Here is a 14,847-nt window from a genome sequence, read left to right as displayed (position 1 = left end):
GGGAGGGGGTTGTTACCTGGAAGATGAAGCTGCTCCAGTTGCCGGGATCCATGGCGGAGGGAGGGAGGGAGGTGGCTCGCGCTCACCCTGGGGCGGGAGGAGGAGGAGGCGGCAGTGGGGGAGGGGGAACCCAGGGAGGAGGCGCGCGGGGCGGGCGGGAGGGGGGAAGGAGGAGGAGGGTGGGGGGAGCGGAGCACACTGCGCGCGGGGAGGGCGGGCGGGGGGCGCGAGGACACACAAGAGGCTGGAGCGGGCGCGAGCGCGAGCGCGCGCGAGGCCAGCGGGAGGGGGGAGGTACGAGAGGGACTCTGGCGGGAGGAGGGACGGGGGAGCCACCCAGCAGCCCGAGTCGCCCCAAGCGCGAGACCCCTGAGACGGCCGCTGATTGGCTGACGATGGCGCAGGTGGTGGGCGCGCGGGAGACAGGGCGGCTTCTCTCTTCCCCCCCCTTCAAAGATTCCACCCCCCTCCTCCCTCCGCCAGCGGCCGTTATTTCGCGCGCACGCGCATAAAACCGCTGTCGTTGCTGAGCGGGAGAACAGGGGAGCGCGCGCCGGGGGTACGGATGGGGCGGGGCTAAACTCGAAGCGCGCGCCCGCCTAACGGTCGTCGTCCTTGGGCTTTCGCGTTACTTTTTTGTTTCCTTTCGGCCACCGTCCTTCCCCCCCTCCCCGCTCCAGCGGTTTATTTACAATCCTGCCCTGCTTCATTCCTGCCTGCTTTTCCCAAAGATGGCGCCGAAAGAAGTTACGCGGAGGAGCTTGTGGCCCATCCCAAGGGCAATTATACCCCCGGCCCCGCCCCCGCAGTCCCAAGAATCAGGCTGAAACACCGGAGTAAAAATTGTATTTACACGACACGCAGTTATATGAGGATTAAAAAAAAAAAAAGGCACAGTGAGGAAAGGAGCTGGCAGTCAGGAGGGGCCTCAGCGCTGGCTCGCGGCGAGACCCAGGATGTTCGCCTGCAACACAGGACGGAAGGGGAGAGCAGCATTAAAGCTGGGGGCAGGGCACAGGCCGGAGAGGAGGGGGCCAAGCGGTGGGCTCACCTTCAGGAATGATTCCATCTGTTTCCCGGATATGCCCTCCACGCGTTCCAGGTCTTCCACCTGGTGGGACGGCAATGATGGGAAGGGGCCTCTGGGGTATCACGCTTCTCCCCTCCCGCCCCCCCCCCCAAGTCCATTCCAGGGCCGCCCTCCCTGGGCCATTACCTGGCTAAAGGGGCCGTGGAGCTCCCTCCAGCCCACGATGAGCTGGGCCTTCTTTTGGCCAATGCGCTGCAGGCTGCGCAGATCCCGGGCAGAGCCTTCGTTCAGCAGATCTAGTATTTTTTGGCGCCCATGGGCCAGTAGCTCCGGGCTGATCTGTAGCTCCCAGCAGTCCTCAGCCTTCTCCTCTGGCTCTGAGGCATCCAGGGACTCCAGCTATGAGGCAGGGGGAGGTGAGTGACAGAAACAGAGTTTGCTATTCAGCCGGTGGCAGCAAACTGCTTTAGACTCCTCTGCCAAGGATAGGAGCCTAACAGCAGCTACCTCCCCGCCCTCCCTAGCCTCTCTTTCCCTCAAGTGTCTGTCCAAAAACCCTTGTCTCGAGTCACTCTCTGGGCTGACTCTCATTTTATCCGACTTGTGAAAGAGTGGTAGTAGTTGTTGTGAAGATCAAATGAGTTAATGAACTTAAATTTGTCTCATTTCTAAAAAGGAATGAATAAACTCTCTTTGACTCCTAGGAAGGCACACAGAAGAATAAATGACAGCCACGCCCCCACCACATCATCAGTTTTTAGGTAATTCTTCCAGTGTTATTTCATTTCTTGAGTGCTTAGGTCATGTTTCCCAAAGTGGGCTCTTAAGTTTGTGGAGTGGGACTCAGGCTACACACTGTACATAGTAGCTGCTGAGGGTGAGAGCCACCAGAAAGAAAAGGAAGTAACAGGTGATGGATACCCTCTCTGCTAGGTACATACTGCATTTCATCCTAAATGCCCTGTGAGGTATCTCCACATTCACAACTTGTAAATAGCTGGTGTTTTAACTCCATGGCTAGTGCTCTTCCCATCAGTGCTCACTACCCTTACTTCTCCGCTCCAGATGTAGCTCAAGCGTCAGCTGCTCTCACCTTTCTCTTCCGGCCTTTCTTCTTCAGGATATGGATCTCAGCACTTGGGGACGCCGCCTGCTCCTGAACTGAAGGCAACACTCGTGAACCGGAATCACGGCAGAGGCTACTTTTCACCCGCCCTCACTTGGTTCTATTTCTGATTCCCCGGTTCCCCTCCAGCCCAAGTGAACCTCTTCTTTTGTTGTTTCCATATGACCTTTCTTACACCTGTATTTGCAAGTAGTCTCACCTGTTATTGCACGGTAATCAGTCCTGCCCCGGTCAGTCGGCCCCCACTGTACTAAGTGCCTGATCACAGAGCACCCGAGCTCTATTTCAGACCGTCCTCACCACCACCCCCTCCCTGGGGTTGCAATATGGTGGGAGCACATGAGTGACATGATGAAAGCTGCTCCGAACACCTCCCACCTTTCCAGGATCTGTCATGTGGGCCCTCCTGGCCCCCACAGCTGAACTTACTCAGTTGTAGGGGCATCACCACAGCCTTTTTGAGGGGCTTCGCTACGGTGACTGTGCGGCGGGCAAGCGGTTGGAGCATTGTGGGAGACGAGTTCTCTTTATCCTTTGGGTCCACAGCCTCCTGGGCCAGAACCTTGGCTTCCAGTTCTTTTTGCTTCATCTTAAGCCTCTGTTGGAAAGGATCAGAGAGACATGTGACCCAGAACAAACTTTCAGGCAGCATGAAGGAGGTGGGTTAGGAAAGTGAGTGCAGGGCTCTGAGGCCCTACCTGGCAGGGTGAGGACCAAGGAGAGAAGCTACCGGGAGACAACTGGAGCATAATTAGGGGCTTTCTCATGATCGGGACTGCTCAGAGGTGGAACAGGCCCCTTTGTGAAACGCTGAAGGAAAGGGACTACTCAGGCAGAAAGTCCTAGCTTAATTTGGGTTTTAGGAAATGACAAGGTCTTACATTTGTTCCTTTCACCTGGATTTCCACCCCCCCACCTCCTCAAAGCTGACCTCAATCATTTTTCAAAGTCCAGCCACATTAAGGACATTTAAGCACCAGCCACAGAACAGGGATTCCGGTGTTAGGTAAAAACTGGATGCTGGTCCGGCCGTCCGGTGCCTTTCCCTATCTGAAGATGCTCAGATTGCTTCTCAAGGCCAGTAGGAATCCCAGCCCCCACCTCCCCAACACTGACCTCAATCTCCAAATCCTTTTCCTCCATTGTTTTCATGAGCACCATCCGCTCTCGCCTTGGGGTGTTTAGCCCATGGGTCCCCTGGCTCGCCTGGGAGCCCAGCAGACGGTCCAAGCTTAGGAGGCGCTCCAGCACAGCGGGGTCCATGCTACTTAGCTTCTGTAGGGGACTGAGCAGACAAAGGTTACTCCACACCTAGTCCTTCTCTCATCACCCTCTCCACAGCAGCAGGATTCCCCTCATGATGCCTTCAGTTGTATTCTGTGGTTCCAGACTCTGGTGTTAACTTGCTGGGCAACCCTGAGCAAGTCAACCAGACTCTCCGGGTGCAGTGCTTCATCAGGTGAATGCAGATCCATCACTACTTGCCCAGGTAACCTCTCAGGAATGCCAGGAGATCCGATGAGAACAAGCACTTCATGCGCACCTGAGTTCCAAGTGTTCAGGCTCTAAGACACTGCCCCGCCCTGCCCTGTAGGCACTCACAGTCTGAACGGAAAGGCAGAGACTGTGAGAAGGTGAAAGCAAGGGTTGTGTGCTGGTTTCTTTGGAAGAGCAGATGGGGAAAGAGTCACAGAGGTCATTTTCAGCAGGGCTTTGAAAGCCACTGAGGACCTCAAATGCCAAGCCTTCTTCCCACGGACAGTAGGAAAGGCCTCTTGGAGCTGAGTCCTGACTTAATCTGAGCATGACAATGCCTAACATTTGTTTCTTCCGTCTGGAAAGTCAACTTGATACCACCTTTCCCATGAACCCCAACTTGACTGTATCTTCCTTCCTATACTGTGAACTAGCTCCTCAAGGACAGTGACTGCCCTGTTCCTTGTGTGCAAGTGCCTAGGAAGAGCAGGATCATAAAATATGGGTGAACACTAGAGGTCAGTCCTTCCTGGCTCTCACAGAAGCAGCAACTCCTTCCTTACCACACCCTGTCCTACCTACCCTGCATCATCTACTGATGTTCTTGTCTTCTTTCCCTTCCTGAAACCTGAGCCACCTGAGGTCAGGATCTGACTAGGTCTGACATACCCCATCTCTGAGCTTACCCAGGGTGCCTGTCTGGCAGAGACTTTGCCTATTTACATGTAACACACATGTGCGGGGTGTATGTTTCTCTGAGCTTATGCACATAGGAGAAGGGACTGCTGACAGCTTGAGAAGCACAAGATTGAGATGGAGTTCTAAGCAAACACCCTTTCCTGTATGCCATTCATCCTCAACTCCAGCAGTGTCGTTCCCCCACCGCCCGGGGCAGAGTATGTACTAATCCTTGATCTCCTCAGGTCACCTCTGTTCACTGGTCTTCAGATTTACACAGTTTAGAAAGGCTTTTTTTGGGCTTGGGTAGAAACCGGGCAAAAGTAAAACTGCAGCTGGCTCCCTAGAATTAGGGGGGGGCCCGGTGGCCAGACATAGAAAGCAAGACCACTAAATAGCAGTGACCTAAGGATTCATGCATCCTGGGCCATGAGATGGGGTTATCAGAACCAGAGAGAGGCTGCACACACAGAAGGGACTTAGTTTAGAGACTTTGGAATGAGGTTAGAAGCAAAGTTAGGACAGCAACAGGCTCCTTATAGAGTCATGGAGACGCTGGACTCTAATGCACACACTGAGAGGTCTCAGGGAGACATAGCTCTTCATCTCTTATCTCTGCTTTGCTCTTATCCTCTAGACCTGAAAGACCTGATCCAGATTACTCCTTGAGCCAGAAGTTAAAGTGCTCATCCTTGAAACAGCTGCCCCCAAATGCGAGGTTCTGCTGACTGCCTAAAAGGGTTGTAAAATGAAAAGGGAGGGGCTAGGAACTCAAGGAGGAGGCTTCCTTCAGGCCCTGGGCAGCAGCACCAGGGCTAGAGATTAAGCTTAGCACTTCCAGTGAATTCAGTAGAGTAGGATTTGGGGTGAATTCGATGAGAGAGGAACAAATTTGCAGCTCAAAGATCTGACAGGCTAAACCCACCACTCTCTGCACCTAACCCAGACACGACAGCAAAGGGGACATTACCCAAGCCCCTCCCCATCTGCTCACCTGAGTTCCTGGGAGGCAGAGGCTGGAGCTGCTGGGGGCTCAGGACTCCCAATCTCCTCTTCTTCAGGGCCACGGGCTCTCTTTGCCTCTGACGGGCCTAGCAGTTCTTTCTGGGACAGTTTAACGGGTGCCAAGACTAGGAAAGATGTGGGGGCGGGTCAGCCTCTGTGCTGATGCTAGGCAGCTTCAGCACTCTCTCCAGTTGTCCAGATCTGCCCTTTGCACTCTGGCCAACCCCAGTCCTCACCACGAAGCTGCAGACTCTCATTGGTAAAAGGTCGGTTGATCACCTCCTTGGACCTGGCAGCAAAGTTGAGTGCAGAGACTGTATCTAGGTAGAAGTGTCTCTCAGGAGCAATGTTGGCAATGAGGATGCTGTGGGCTGAGCCACCCAGAGAATCCTGAGGGATGGGGATTGGGCAGGATAGGCAGATCAGAAGCCTCACGTTTCCATTCCTCGACTGCGGTTCCCCAGCCTCCCGGCACACCGGAGAACCTCCTTCTCCAGCCCCTTTTCATCCTGAGATGGGTGGCCTGACCTGCAACAGGCGAGTGAGCTTGCTGTCCCGGTAAGGCACACGAGGGAGGCCCTGGTTCAGCGCATCCACCACCTTGCCCAGTACAAAGAGGGAGGAGTTGATGGCTCCGCTTTCCTTCAGCCGCAGACCCTTGTTACCCGTGCGCCGGTTGTCCTCGGAGCCAGCCAAGTCAATCAGGTAGAGTTTACCCTCCCGCTGGCGAAATGGGGCCAGACGTTCCCGCTGATCCACCTGGGGTTAAGAGCAAGGACCCCCAAGCTTAGTTCAGCCTCTAGGGGCTTCCCGGCTTCTCCCCCCATCAGCAGGCCTCACCTTAACCAGGAGCACAGCATGACTGCGGGAGGAGCGCTGGTTGAGCCGGGTGGCTCCTACAGTCCGATTTCTACTGGCTGGCAGGAAGTGCCGCTCAAAATCAGCAAAGCTAGTGATGGGCTTCTGCGTGAGGCCCGGAATCAGGATGTTTCCCCGACAGTCTTCTCGGATCACCAGGTCTCCTGATGCAGGGTCCAAGAGGTCTAATACCTGTTGGAGCAGGGAGAGGTAGGGCCAGTTCTCCAGACACAGGCTGCTTACTTCCGGGGCATCAGTCTCCTCTGCTGGACTGTCCGAGGTATACCATCTGCTCCCCCGACCTCTGTCTGTCCAGCTCTTGCCTCCTTGCTAGGGCAGAGCTTCACGGTCAAGAACTGGATCTCATTTTGTTTGCCCTTTGTCTCTCCCCTTCCCAACCAGAGTGGGGCCTCACCTTTTCCTGGTAGATCTCTAAGTAGGACATAGTGACAGAGAGAGCCCATGGCCGGCCCTCACCGCCCTCCTCCCTTGTGAGCTGTAGGAGGTCCATGAGAGCCCGGGGAATCACTCCAGGTTGCTCTGGGCTGCCCAGCATTGTGTGCGTCTTCCCTGGGGAAAGAGTGAAGATCGCTGTGAGATCTTCCTCCCCACTCTTGAGCCCTCTCGGACCCATAGCTGTTCCCTATCTGGCTCCCTCACCTGCCCCCGTGGGCCCATAAGCAAGCACACTGGCATTCTGTCCTTCCAGCAAGTGCCTTAGGATGGGCTGCACTGATCCTGCATAGATGTCCTGCTGAGAGCTCTTCTCCCCATAGAAGGCATCAAACCTGCAGGCAGGAAAAAAGGAATCAGTGGAGGGTTCCATCCTCCCCCAGATTTAGAGGGTAATAATACTGGCCTCGGATTTAAGAGTCTCTATTGCTTTTCTTGCATAAAGACCTCAGAAAGCATCCAATGAACACCTGTTCTGCCCCAGTCCCCGTACTGGTGTTAGGAATACAGAGATGAGTCTGATACCCTGCTCTGGGCAGTTCTGTAGTCTGGTGGGACAGAAAGATACCTATACTTTTCTGTGATTCAGGAAAAGAAGAGGAGGACACACTAGAAAGAGTAACTGAGGGGCGCCTGGGTGGCTCAGTCGGTTAAGCGACTGCCTTCGGCTCAGGTCATGATCCTGGAGTCCCGGGATCGAGTCCCGCATCGGGCTCCCTGCTCGGCAGGGAGTCTGCTTCTCCCTCTGACCCTCCTCCCTCTCATGCTCTCTGTCTCTCACTCTCTCTGTCTCAAATAAATAAATAAAATCTTTAAAAAAAAAAAAAGAGTAACTGATTCTGCTTGAGGAAAGAGGATTTTGCCAGAGAGAGAAAAGAAAGATATTCCGAGTATCAAAACTAGCCACCAGACAAGGCATGGTGTGAAAGGGCAAGGCTTCCTGATCTTTTTCCCCGACACAGTACACGTGGAAAGTAGTATCTGTACACCAGAACGGAGCAGAGGATGCTGCCGATGACGAGATGAGACTCTACACACCTGCGGTCCATTCTCCCCACTCCGGAGAAGCCGCGGCTGAGGCCACAGCAGAGATGAGTGTTTTAAGGGGATTGTGTTGGGGGAATGAGGCTGGAAAGAAGTCAAACTGCCAAGGGCCTAGAATGAGGTTGTTAAAGATTTTCTGTAAAGAGCCAGAGAGTAAATATTTTAGGCCTGGTGAGCCATAGGATTCCTTGTGCAGCTATTCACCTCCATCATTACAGTCGGAAAGCAACCATAGACAGTATGTAAATGAATGATTGTTCCACTAGAGCTTTTAGTACAAAAAAAGACTCCTGGCCAGATTTGACCTGCAGGCCGTAGTTTGCCACCCCCCAGCCTCGAATGACAGGCCAAGGAGTCTGATCTCCGATGGGGTTTTATTTTTTTTTTATTTTTTATTTTTATTTTTATTTTTTTTCCGATGGGGTTTTAAAGTAGCTGCACCTTTGAGTTCTGTCCCCAAATCTGGATGGTCTTCTCTCACACCACCCACCTGCAGCCTGGGTTGGCTGGCTGGTCTGTGTTCCTCCAACCCTTCCCACACCTCCCCTGACCCTAGTTGGGGCTTCCCTGCTCACCTTTGCTACTCCTTCCCCTTCCCATCTTTGTGCCTATTTCCCCCATGAGACTGTGAACAGTACCGTGTTGGGTTCAGCCTTCAGCCTTCCCCCAAGTATCTTACAGACGACCTGTCACAGTGGGCACCCAGGAAGGCTTCTGAAAGACCAAATGAAGGTGTGAGGAACAAAGCTATGCTAAGGAAGGAGCAAGGATCCTGAAGAGGCACATCTGAGAAACCATGTGGGCAGTGCTAATGTGAGCAGGCCTAGGCAAGAGGAGAGGGGCGGGAGGGCAGAGTGGCCTGAACCTTACTGGTATTTGAGAGTCTCCTGGTGATTCCTCCAGTTGGCAATCTCTAGGGAACAGCTGTCCAGGCCCCGCACACAAGGGGGATCACCTGCTCCTTCTGTCCCATCCACAAATGGCCGCAGCCGCACAGCCACCCTTACTCGAGCTGGAGGCGGGCGCCGGCCAGCCCCCACCTTGCTTAGCCGACAGCGACCAGCTCCTAGAGAGAAGGTAAGTTTTGAGGCATGAAATACGGTGGTAGCACAGAGGTAACAGTAGGAGTCTTGCAGGAAGAGCTACTTGATACAGCTGAGCTCTGAAGGATGAATAGCAGCTTGCCCGGAGGACGGTCGGAGATTGGAGGAGAGAGATTATATACAGGTCGGGGACTGCAAACCATATCATGTACTTAGCAAACATTAACATTTATTAAGCACCGACTACATGTCAGGCATACTTTAATCTTCACGGTGTCCCTGAGGTAGGTTCTACTCGTGCCATTTTACCAATGAGGAAGCTCATGGACGTGTGGCAGCTCTTCTGAGCACCTCAGTATGTTATACCTGGGGCCTGTGCCCATTACATCTTGTTTCAGAGCCCACACTTTGTCCTTTTGCTCCTCAAAAGAATAAGCAGAGCCTAAAAACAAAACAAAACAAAACCCCAGCATCTTAAGTAGATTAGAGACCCTCATACCCTTGACAGAGGGGCAGGGAAGATGGATTGGAAGTGGAGGCTGAGGTCCAAGGGGACACCTTGGGAGGGCCAGAGGCCCCCAGCTCATTTCAGGGAAACTCCTTCCACCCTGGCTGTATTGTGGGTGTCCCTAAGCTTGGCCCCAGTTCCTTCCTTGCTCTACAAGTAGGTCCAGTGGGATGAAGATTGTCAGGTTTACACCAATGACCTGGAAGATCTTGTTAAAATGCAGATTTCGGGACACCTGCGTGGCTCAGTCGATTAAACATCTGCCTTCCGCTCAGGTCATGATCTCAGGGTCCTGAGATCAAGTCCCACATCGGGTTCCTTGCTCAACAGGGAGCCTGCTTCTCCCTCTGCCTGCCACTTTCCCTGCTTGTGCTCTCTCTCTCACACACAAATAAATAAAAATCTTTACATTAAAAAAAAAAAAAATGCAGATTTTGCTTCAGTGCCTGGAATGATGCCTGAGCTTTTTTTTAATATTCTGCATTTCTAACTAACTGCCAGATGATGTGGATGCTGCTGGTGGGACACGCTTTGGATTGCAAAGGTATTGTAGACCAGCATCTTCCGGGGTTGTTGTAAGGATTAAAAGAGTTGACATTTGCCCCCACCCAAAACCAGTCCATGAACTGCCTGACTTTTCTGTGCTTCTATTTCTTACCTGAGGTTTACAACACATACTTACATGTTTAAGTGTGTATACACACAGAACTGTTAATGATGCTTTTCTCTTGATGGGGATTATGTAGGTTTCTTTTCTATGTTACCCAGTTATGTAATGCTGTAATGTTTGCATTAAAAATAAATAAATAAATAACACTGTGGACATCTTCGTTTCAAGGGAGTAAGGTTGAGAGGCAGCCCCCAGTCCCTTTTGTCCCAGCTCAGTGTGCAAAAGGCATTAACATGCAATCCTTCTCTAGTGTAAGCTTTCTGTTTGGTTTGCTTCCAATAATTAAATCTAAGTCATTAAAAAAAAAAAGATTATGAATATTTTATCAGAAAACACAAGATAAAACTTTTTTTTTTAAGATTTTATTTATTTATTTGACAGAGACACAGCGAGAGAGGAAACACAAGCAGGGGGAGTGGGAGAGGGAGAAGCAGGCTTCCCGCAGAGCGGGGAGCCCGATGCGGGGCTCGATCCCAGGACCCCAGGATCATGACCTGAGCCGAAGGCAGACGCTTAACGACCGAGCCACCCAGGCGCCCCACAAGATAAAACTTTTATTAAAAAGTCTGTTTGGGGCACCTGGCGGGCTCAGTCAGTAGAACATGCAACTCTTGATCTTGGGGTCACAAGTTCAAGCCCCACACTGGGTGTAGGGATTAGTCAAAAAAATAAATAAAAATTTAACAACAAGTCTCTTTATTTTCGTGAGACTGAATGAGCTGAAAAATATCTTAGGAGGGTATTTCTCTATTTTATGTTGGAGGATACCACACTCTGTAGCTCACAGCAGAATTTTTTTTTTTTTTAAGATATTTTATTTATTTGGGGTGCCTGGGTGGCTCAGTCATTGGGCGTATGCCTTTGGCTCAGGTCATAATCCCAGGGTCCTGGGATCAAGCCCCACATCGGGCTCCCTGCTCCATGCGAGGCCTGCTTCTCCCTCTCCCACTCCCCCTGCGTGTGTTCCCTCTCTCGCTGTGTCTCTCTCTGTCAAATAAATAAATAAAATCTTAAAAAAAAAAAAAAAAGATTTTTTATTTATTCATTTAAGAGAGAGAGAGAGAATGAGTGAGCGGGAGGGAGCGGGAGAAAGAATCTGAAGCAGACTCCGCACTAAGCACAGAGCCCAAAGCAGGACACGATCCACAACCGTGAGATCTCGGCCTGGGCCAAAACCAAGAGTTGGACACTCAACCGAGTGTTAGGTGCCCCTAACAGCAGAATTCTAACCTAGATCTCTTGGCCTCCAAAAATCTGCTTTCAATGAGGATGCCATATTGCCTATTACATACAACCTGGGAAAGTTCTTGGCAGCTCTGACTCTCCCCATTTGCTAGTGGTAGCAGCTAGTCGTCAGGACCATAGGCCTCATATAAGGCAAAAGGCTGGTATGTGGCCAACGCAGAAACAGCAAGACAAAAAGGTGGACAAGATGACCCCTGCTGAGAATTTTACACATAGTAAGGCATACCCATAAGCAGATGGCCTACAAGAACTGGGCCTCTGCTCCTTCATCTGACAAACGAAGCCAGTAATTCCATGTTATGGTTTACAAGGCACTTGGGCATCGAGTTTTCACTTGATCTTCATGAATCCTGAAAGTCAGTAGCAAGTCAATAGAAACCTGCAGACGTAACCATGCAGGTGAGAAAATTAAGGTGCACGGACTTGTCAAAAATGTGTGTAGGGGCAGAGAAAGAGGGCAGATACAGATGCATCTAAGGAAGTTTAAGGGGGAAGGGGAAGTCTATGGTAATGTAGAAAGAGTGTAGATTCATGTCAGACAGAGCTGAATTTAAATTCCAGCTCTGATACTTATTAGATTGTGACCTTGGGCAAATGACTTAACATCCATGTGCCCTGGTTTCTTTGTCTATAAAATGGGGTGAGGTGGGCCTTGGAAAGGCTTAAAGAGAATCAAAAGAAGTAACATGTAAAATGCCAACGCAGTAACTGGCATACAGTGAGTAGTTTCATTACTCAAGGTAAGATGGCCTGGGTTCAAATCCCAGCTCTGCCACTTACAACTAACTGAATAAACTGGGGGAAATGATGGTCTATTCCTGTGCCTCAATTTCCACACCTGTAAAATGGGAATAAATAAAAATACATCCTCACTGGGTTGTTAAGGAAGTAAATAAAGAATTGATGTAAAAGTGCTCAGAATGTGCATTTGGCACATCGGTAAAAGCTCAGTAAGTGTTTTATTTGGTATTCATCCTTCATTTTCCAAATGTGGAAGCCTCAGTATAGAGAGGTTGGCTAACTTGCCTGTGGTCAACAGCTGCTAGTGACAGAGCTTCCACACTTGATCTTAGCCAAAAGGCCGAGAAGCGATGTGACAGAGCTTCCAATGAAGGTCTAACTCCAAAGTTCATTGTATGGCCTCCCAGTCCTCCTCGGCCCCTCCTTTTTGTATGCAACCCCATGGGCCTTGGAGTCAGAGACAAGTTCCACCTACCAGCTGTGTGACCTTGGGAAGCCTTCTTAACCTCTCTGAGCCTCAGTTTCTCTTTGTAATAGTATCTACCCTCGTAAGATTGTGAGGAGCCACAGAAAGAATGTACATACAATGTTTGGCTCAGTGGCTGGCAGCAGGGGCTCAGTAAATGTTAGCTATTGTTACTACCTTCCTTCACTCTTGCTACTCACTCCTCCAAGTATCAGCTCACTTCCGCCCTCACCATTCTGCAGGGTCACCAATGACCTCCTTACTGCTAAATCCAGTAGACATGCCGACCCCCATCCTATTTGACTTCCCAGCAAGATCCAACACCCTTGATGTGCTTTCCGTTGAGAAATAGACTTTCCCCTAGCTTCCATGCCAGAGAGCTGAGGGAAACAGCTCTCTGCTCACCCCGTCTAAGTTTCTGCCAGTCTTAAATGTTTTTCCTAGGCTCCTTCTATCCTCTCTCTAGCACAGGGTTGCTCAACTTTGGCACTATTATCTTGGGCTGGACAATTCTTTGTAATAAGGCTGTCCGGTGTGTTGTAGGCTGTTTAGCACACATATGCCGGTAGCGTTCCGTGGGCCACAGCCCCCCCCCCCATACCTGTAACAACCAAAAAAGTCCCCAGATATTACAAATGTCTCCACAGGGAACAAAATTGCCCCTCGTTGAGAACTATACTCTGATTCATTTCATGGGCATGGTCCCCGGCTTTCTTGGCTTTAATCACTATCTTAAAGCTGATGACTCCTAATCCACACCTCCAAACTAGAGCTCGCTCTCAAACTTAGGATCCAAGTGCCCAGCTGCTGCCCTGACACCTCCCCTGACACGGTTCTCAGGTACGTCAAACCCCACCTGTCCTTTTTTCTTTTTTTTTAAGATTCTATTTACTGGTGAGAGAGAGAGAGCACAACCAGGCGGAGCAGCAGGCAGAGGGAGAGGGAGAAGCAGGCTCCCCACTGAACAAGGAGCCGGATGCAGGACTGGATCCCAAGACCCTGGGATCATGACCTGAGCCGAAGGCAGACGCCCAACTGACTGAGTCACCCAGGTGTCCCTAACTCTTCTTTTATTCATGAGGAAACTGAGCCAAAGACAGCGTCATTGGCCTCTTCATACATCATAAATAAGAAATCACTTGGGGGCTCAGTCGTCTGCCTTCAGATTTTGCACTCTCTAAAGCAGTTTATACATATCTCTCATTGCCTTCCATGATATTATATATTTATATGATTATCTCTTGAACAGATTATAAGCTCATTTGGGGAAGGATCAACATTCACTCAAGCATTTTTATGATATTTACTATGCACCAGACACAGTGAGCCTTGGAAAGGTGAGGGGAGGTTGTGCTCCAAAAGCAACAACATCAGGTGCTTGGGCATAACGGTTAAGAGCAGGGGATCTAGAGTAGGACTGCCTGAGTGCAAATTCAGACCCCAATATTTACTAGTCGTGTCAACTCTGAGCAAGCTATTTAACCCATCTAAGCCTCAGTCTCCTCATCTGTAAAACAGGGACAAAACAGCCAACCACCTCACAGCATTGTGTGATGATTAAATGATTCCTCACCATAAAGTGCTTACAACTGTGCCTGGCACCTAGCAAGGGCTCAACATGTGTCTGACATTCTGCTAAATAGCTCTGTTTCTCTACAGGGCCTGACAAACAGCAGGACACTCAAATCAATTACTATGGTGCCCACCATAATCACTGACCAGAACTCAGTGTACAGGAAGAGAGCAGAGACATATGTAAACAAATACTCACATACAAGATTCCGAACGTCCCAAGAGCCTTTCAACCCTAAGATAGCATTGACTTGCACGGCTAGAGCGAAAGGAAACACTCCCTTATTTCCCTGGTGCGTGATCTCAGCACATCTTAGGCTGTCAACTCACACCCAGCAGCGGCCGGTCTGAACTTCGGCCTGCCCTCCTGCATCTCCCAGGGATCTCCCCTCACCCAAACAGTAAGTCATACACAGAACCCTTCCCCCAAAACGCGCATCCAGCTCCTTTCTTTTGGTCCTTACGGTTAAGTGTCAGCTACTTTTCGCTCGATTACTCACGTCATCTCCCGAGATGGGGTCACTGTCCCCATTCCACAGAGAAACTGAAGCTCACAGAGGAAAAGTGCGCTAGGCTCAAACAAAGCTCTAGTGTCGGAACCGGCTCTTAACACGGTCCACTGACCCACGCGGAGAGCTGGAAACAGTGAGCAGGAAAGAGCGAGGGGGGCTGACCAGCTCGGGACTCCCACACTCCCACCTTCCCCTCCCCGCCCCCGCGCCATTTCGGCCTCTCCCCGACAACCCGCGGAACCCGGACCAGACTCCGGCGCATTACCCCACCAGCCTCCAGACTTCGGCGCCCCGCCCAGGCCGGGCTCGCATACCTGAGATCGTCGCCGCCATCTCGCGTCGCCTCCGCTGCGCCGTGCCCCCCGCGTCCATTCCACTCCCTCCGTTGGCCCGCCTCTCCCATTCGAATTTCCCGGTGCC

The 14,847-nt window shown here is 51.2% G+C and overlaps 2 protein-coding genes and 1 long non-coding RNA gene across 4 annotated transcripts in view; 1 reads left to right on the top strand and 2 right to left on the bottom strand.

Annotated features, from left to right (window-relative positions):
- Window positions 1-132, bottom strand: part of MAZ (MYC associated zinc finger protein) — a 5,383-nt gene extending 5,251 nt beyond the window's left edge. Inside the window, exon 1 of one of the 2 annotated variants that reach the window (XM_081819735.1) lies at window positions 17-132. In XM_081819735.1, coding sequence (XP_081675861.1) covers window positions 17-52 — 36 coding nt within the window. In that variant the 5' untranslated portion in view covers window positions 53-132. The remainder of the gene's footprint in view (window positions 1-16) is intronic. The other variant, XM_081819736.1, reaches the window with a different exon arrangement.
- A 700-nt stretch (window positions 133-832) lies between these two features.
- KIF22 (kinesin family member 22) lies at window positions 833-14,833 on the bottom strand. Its single transcript, XM_006737989.3, has 14 exons — window positions 14,742-14,833; window positions 8,541-8,736; window positions 6,834-6,961; window positions 6,589-6,743; window positions 6,156-6,365; window positions 5,844-6,074; window positions 5,552-5,705; window positions 5,305-5,440; window positions 3,273-3,441; window positions 2,586-2,754; window positions 2,124-2,191; window positions 1,217-1,429; window positions 1,052-1,111; window positions 833-964 (listed from the first exon to the last, which is right to left on the bottom strand). The coding sequence occupies exons 1-14, from the start codon at window positions 14,797-14,799 to the stop codon at window positions 929-931; spliced, it is 1,983 nt and encodes a 660-aa protein (XP_006738052.2). The 5' UTR covers window positions 14,800-14,833; the 3' UTR covers window positions 833-928.
- Window positions 1,428-2,338, top strand: LOC145721542 (uncharacterized). Its single transcript, XR_014145273.1, has 2 exons — window positions 1,428-1,791; window positions 2,151-2,338. It is a non-coding gene; the product is annotated as an uncharacterized LOC145721542 (long non-coding RNA).
- Window positions 14,834-14,847: the final 14 nt, after the last annotated feature.

Source organism: Leptonychotes weddellii, chromosome 5 (genome assembly GCF_054177405.1).
Source record: "Leptonychotes weddellii isolate Sample4059 chromosome 5, ASM5417740v2, whole genome shotgun sequence".
In the NCBI taxonomy this organism is placed as follows: Eukaryota; Metazoa; Chordata; class Mammalia; order Carnivora; family Phocidae; genus Leptonychotes; species Leptonychotes weddellii.
The sequence above is the reverse complement of the archived record's forward strand: the minus strand, read 5'-3'. Positions and strand labels throughout refer to the sequence as shown.

Bases quoted from the DNA above. Each gene is read 5' to 3' on its own strand.
- KIF22 (XM_006737989.3), bottom strand. From the start codon at position 14,799: ATGGACGCGGGGGGCACGGCGCAGCGGAGGCGACGCGAGATGGCGGCG. The intron at 6,744-6,833 runs GTGAGGGAGCCA...CTCTTTCCCCAG, and splicing joins TTATGGGCCCACGGGGGCAG to GGAAGACGCACACAATGCTG. The intron at 965-1,051 runs GTGAGCCCACCG...CCTGTGTTGCAG, and splicing joins AGATGGAATCATTCCTGAAG to GCGAACATCCTGGGTCTCGC.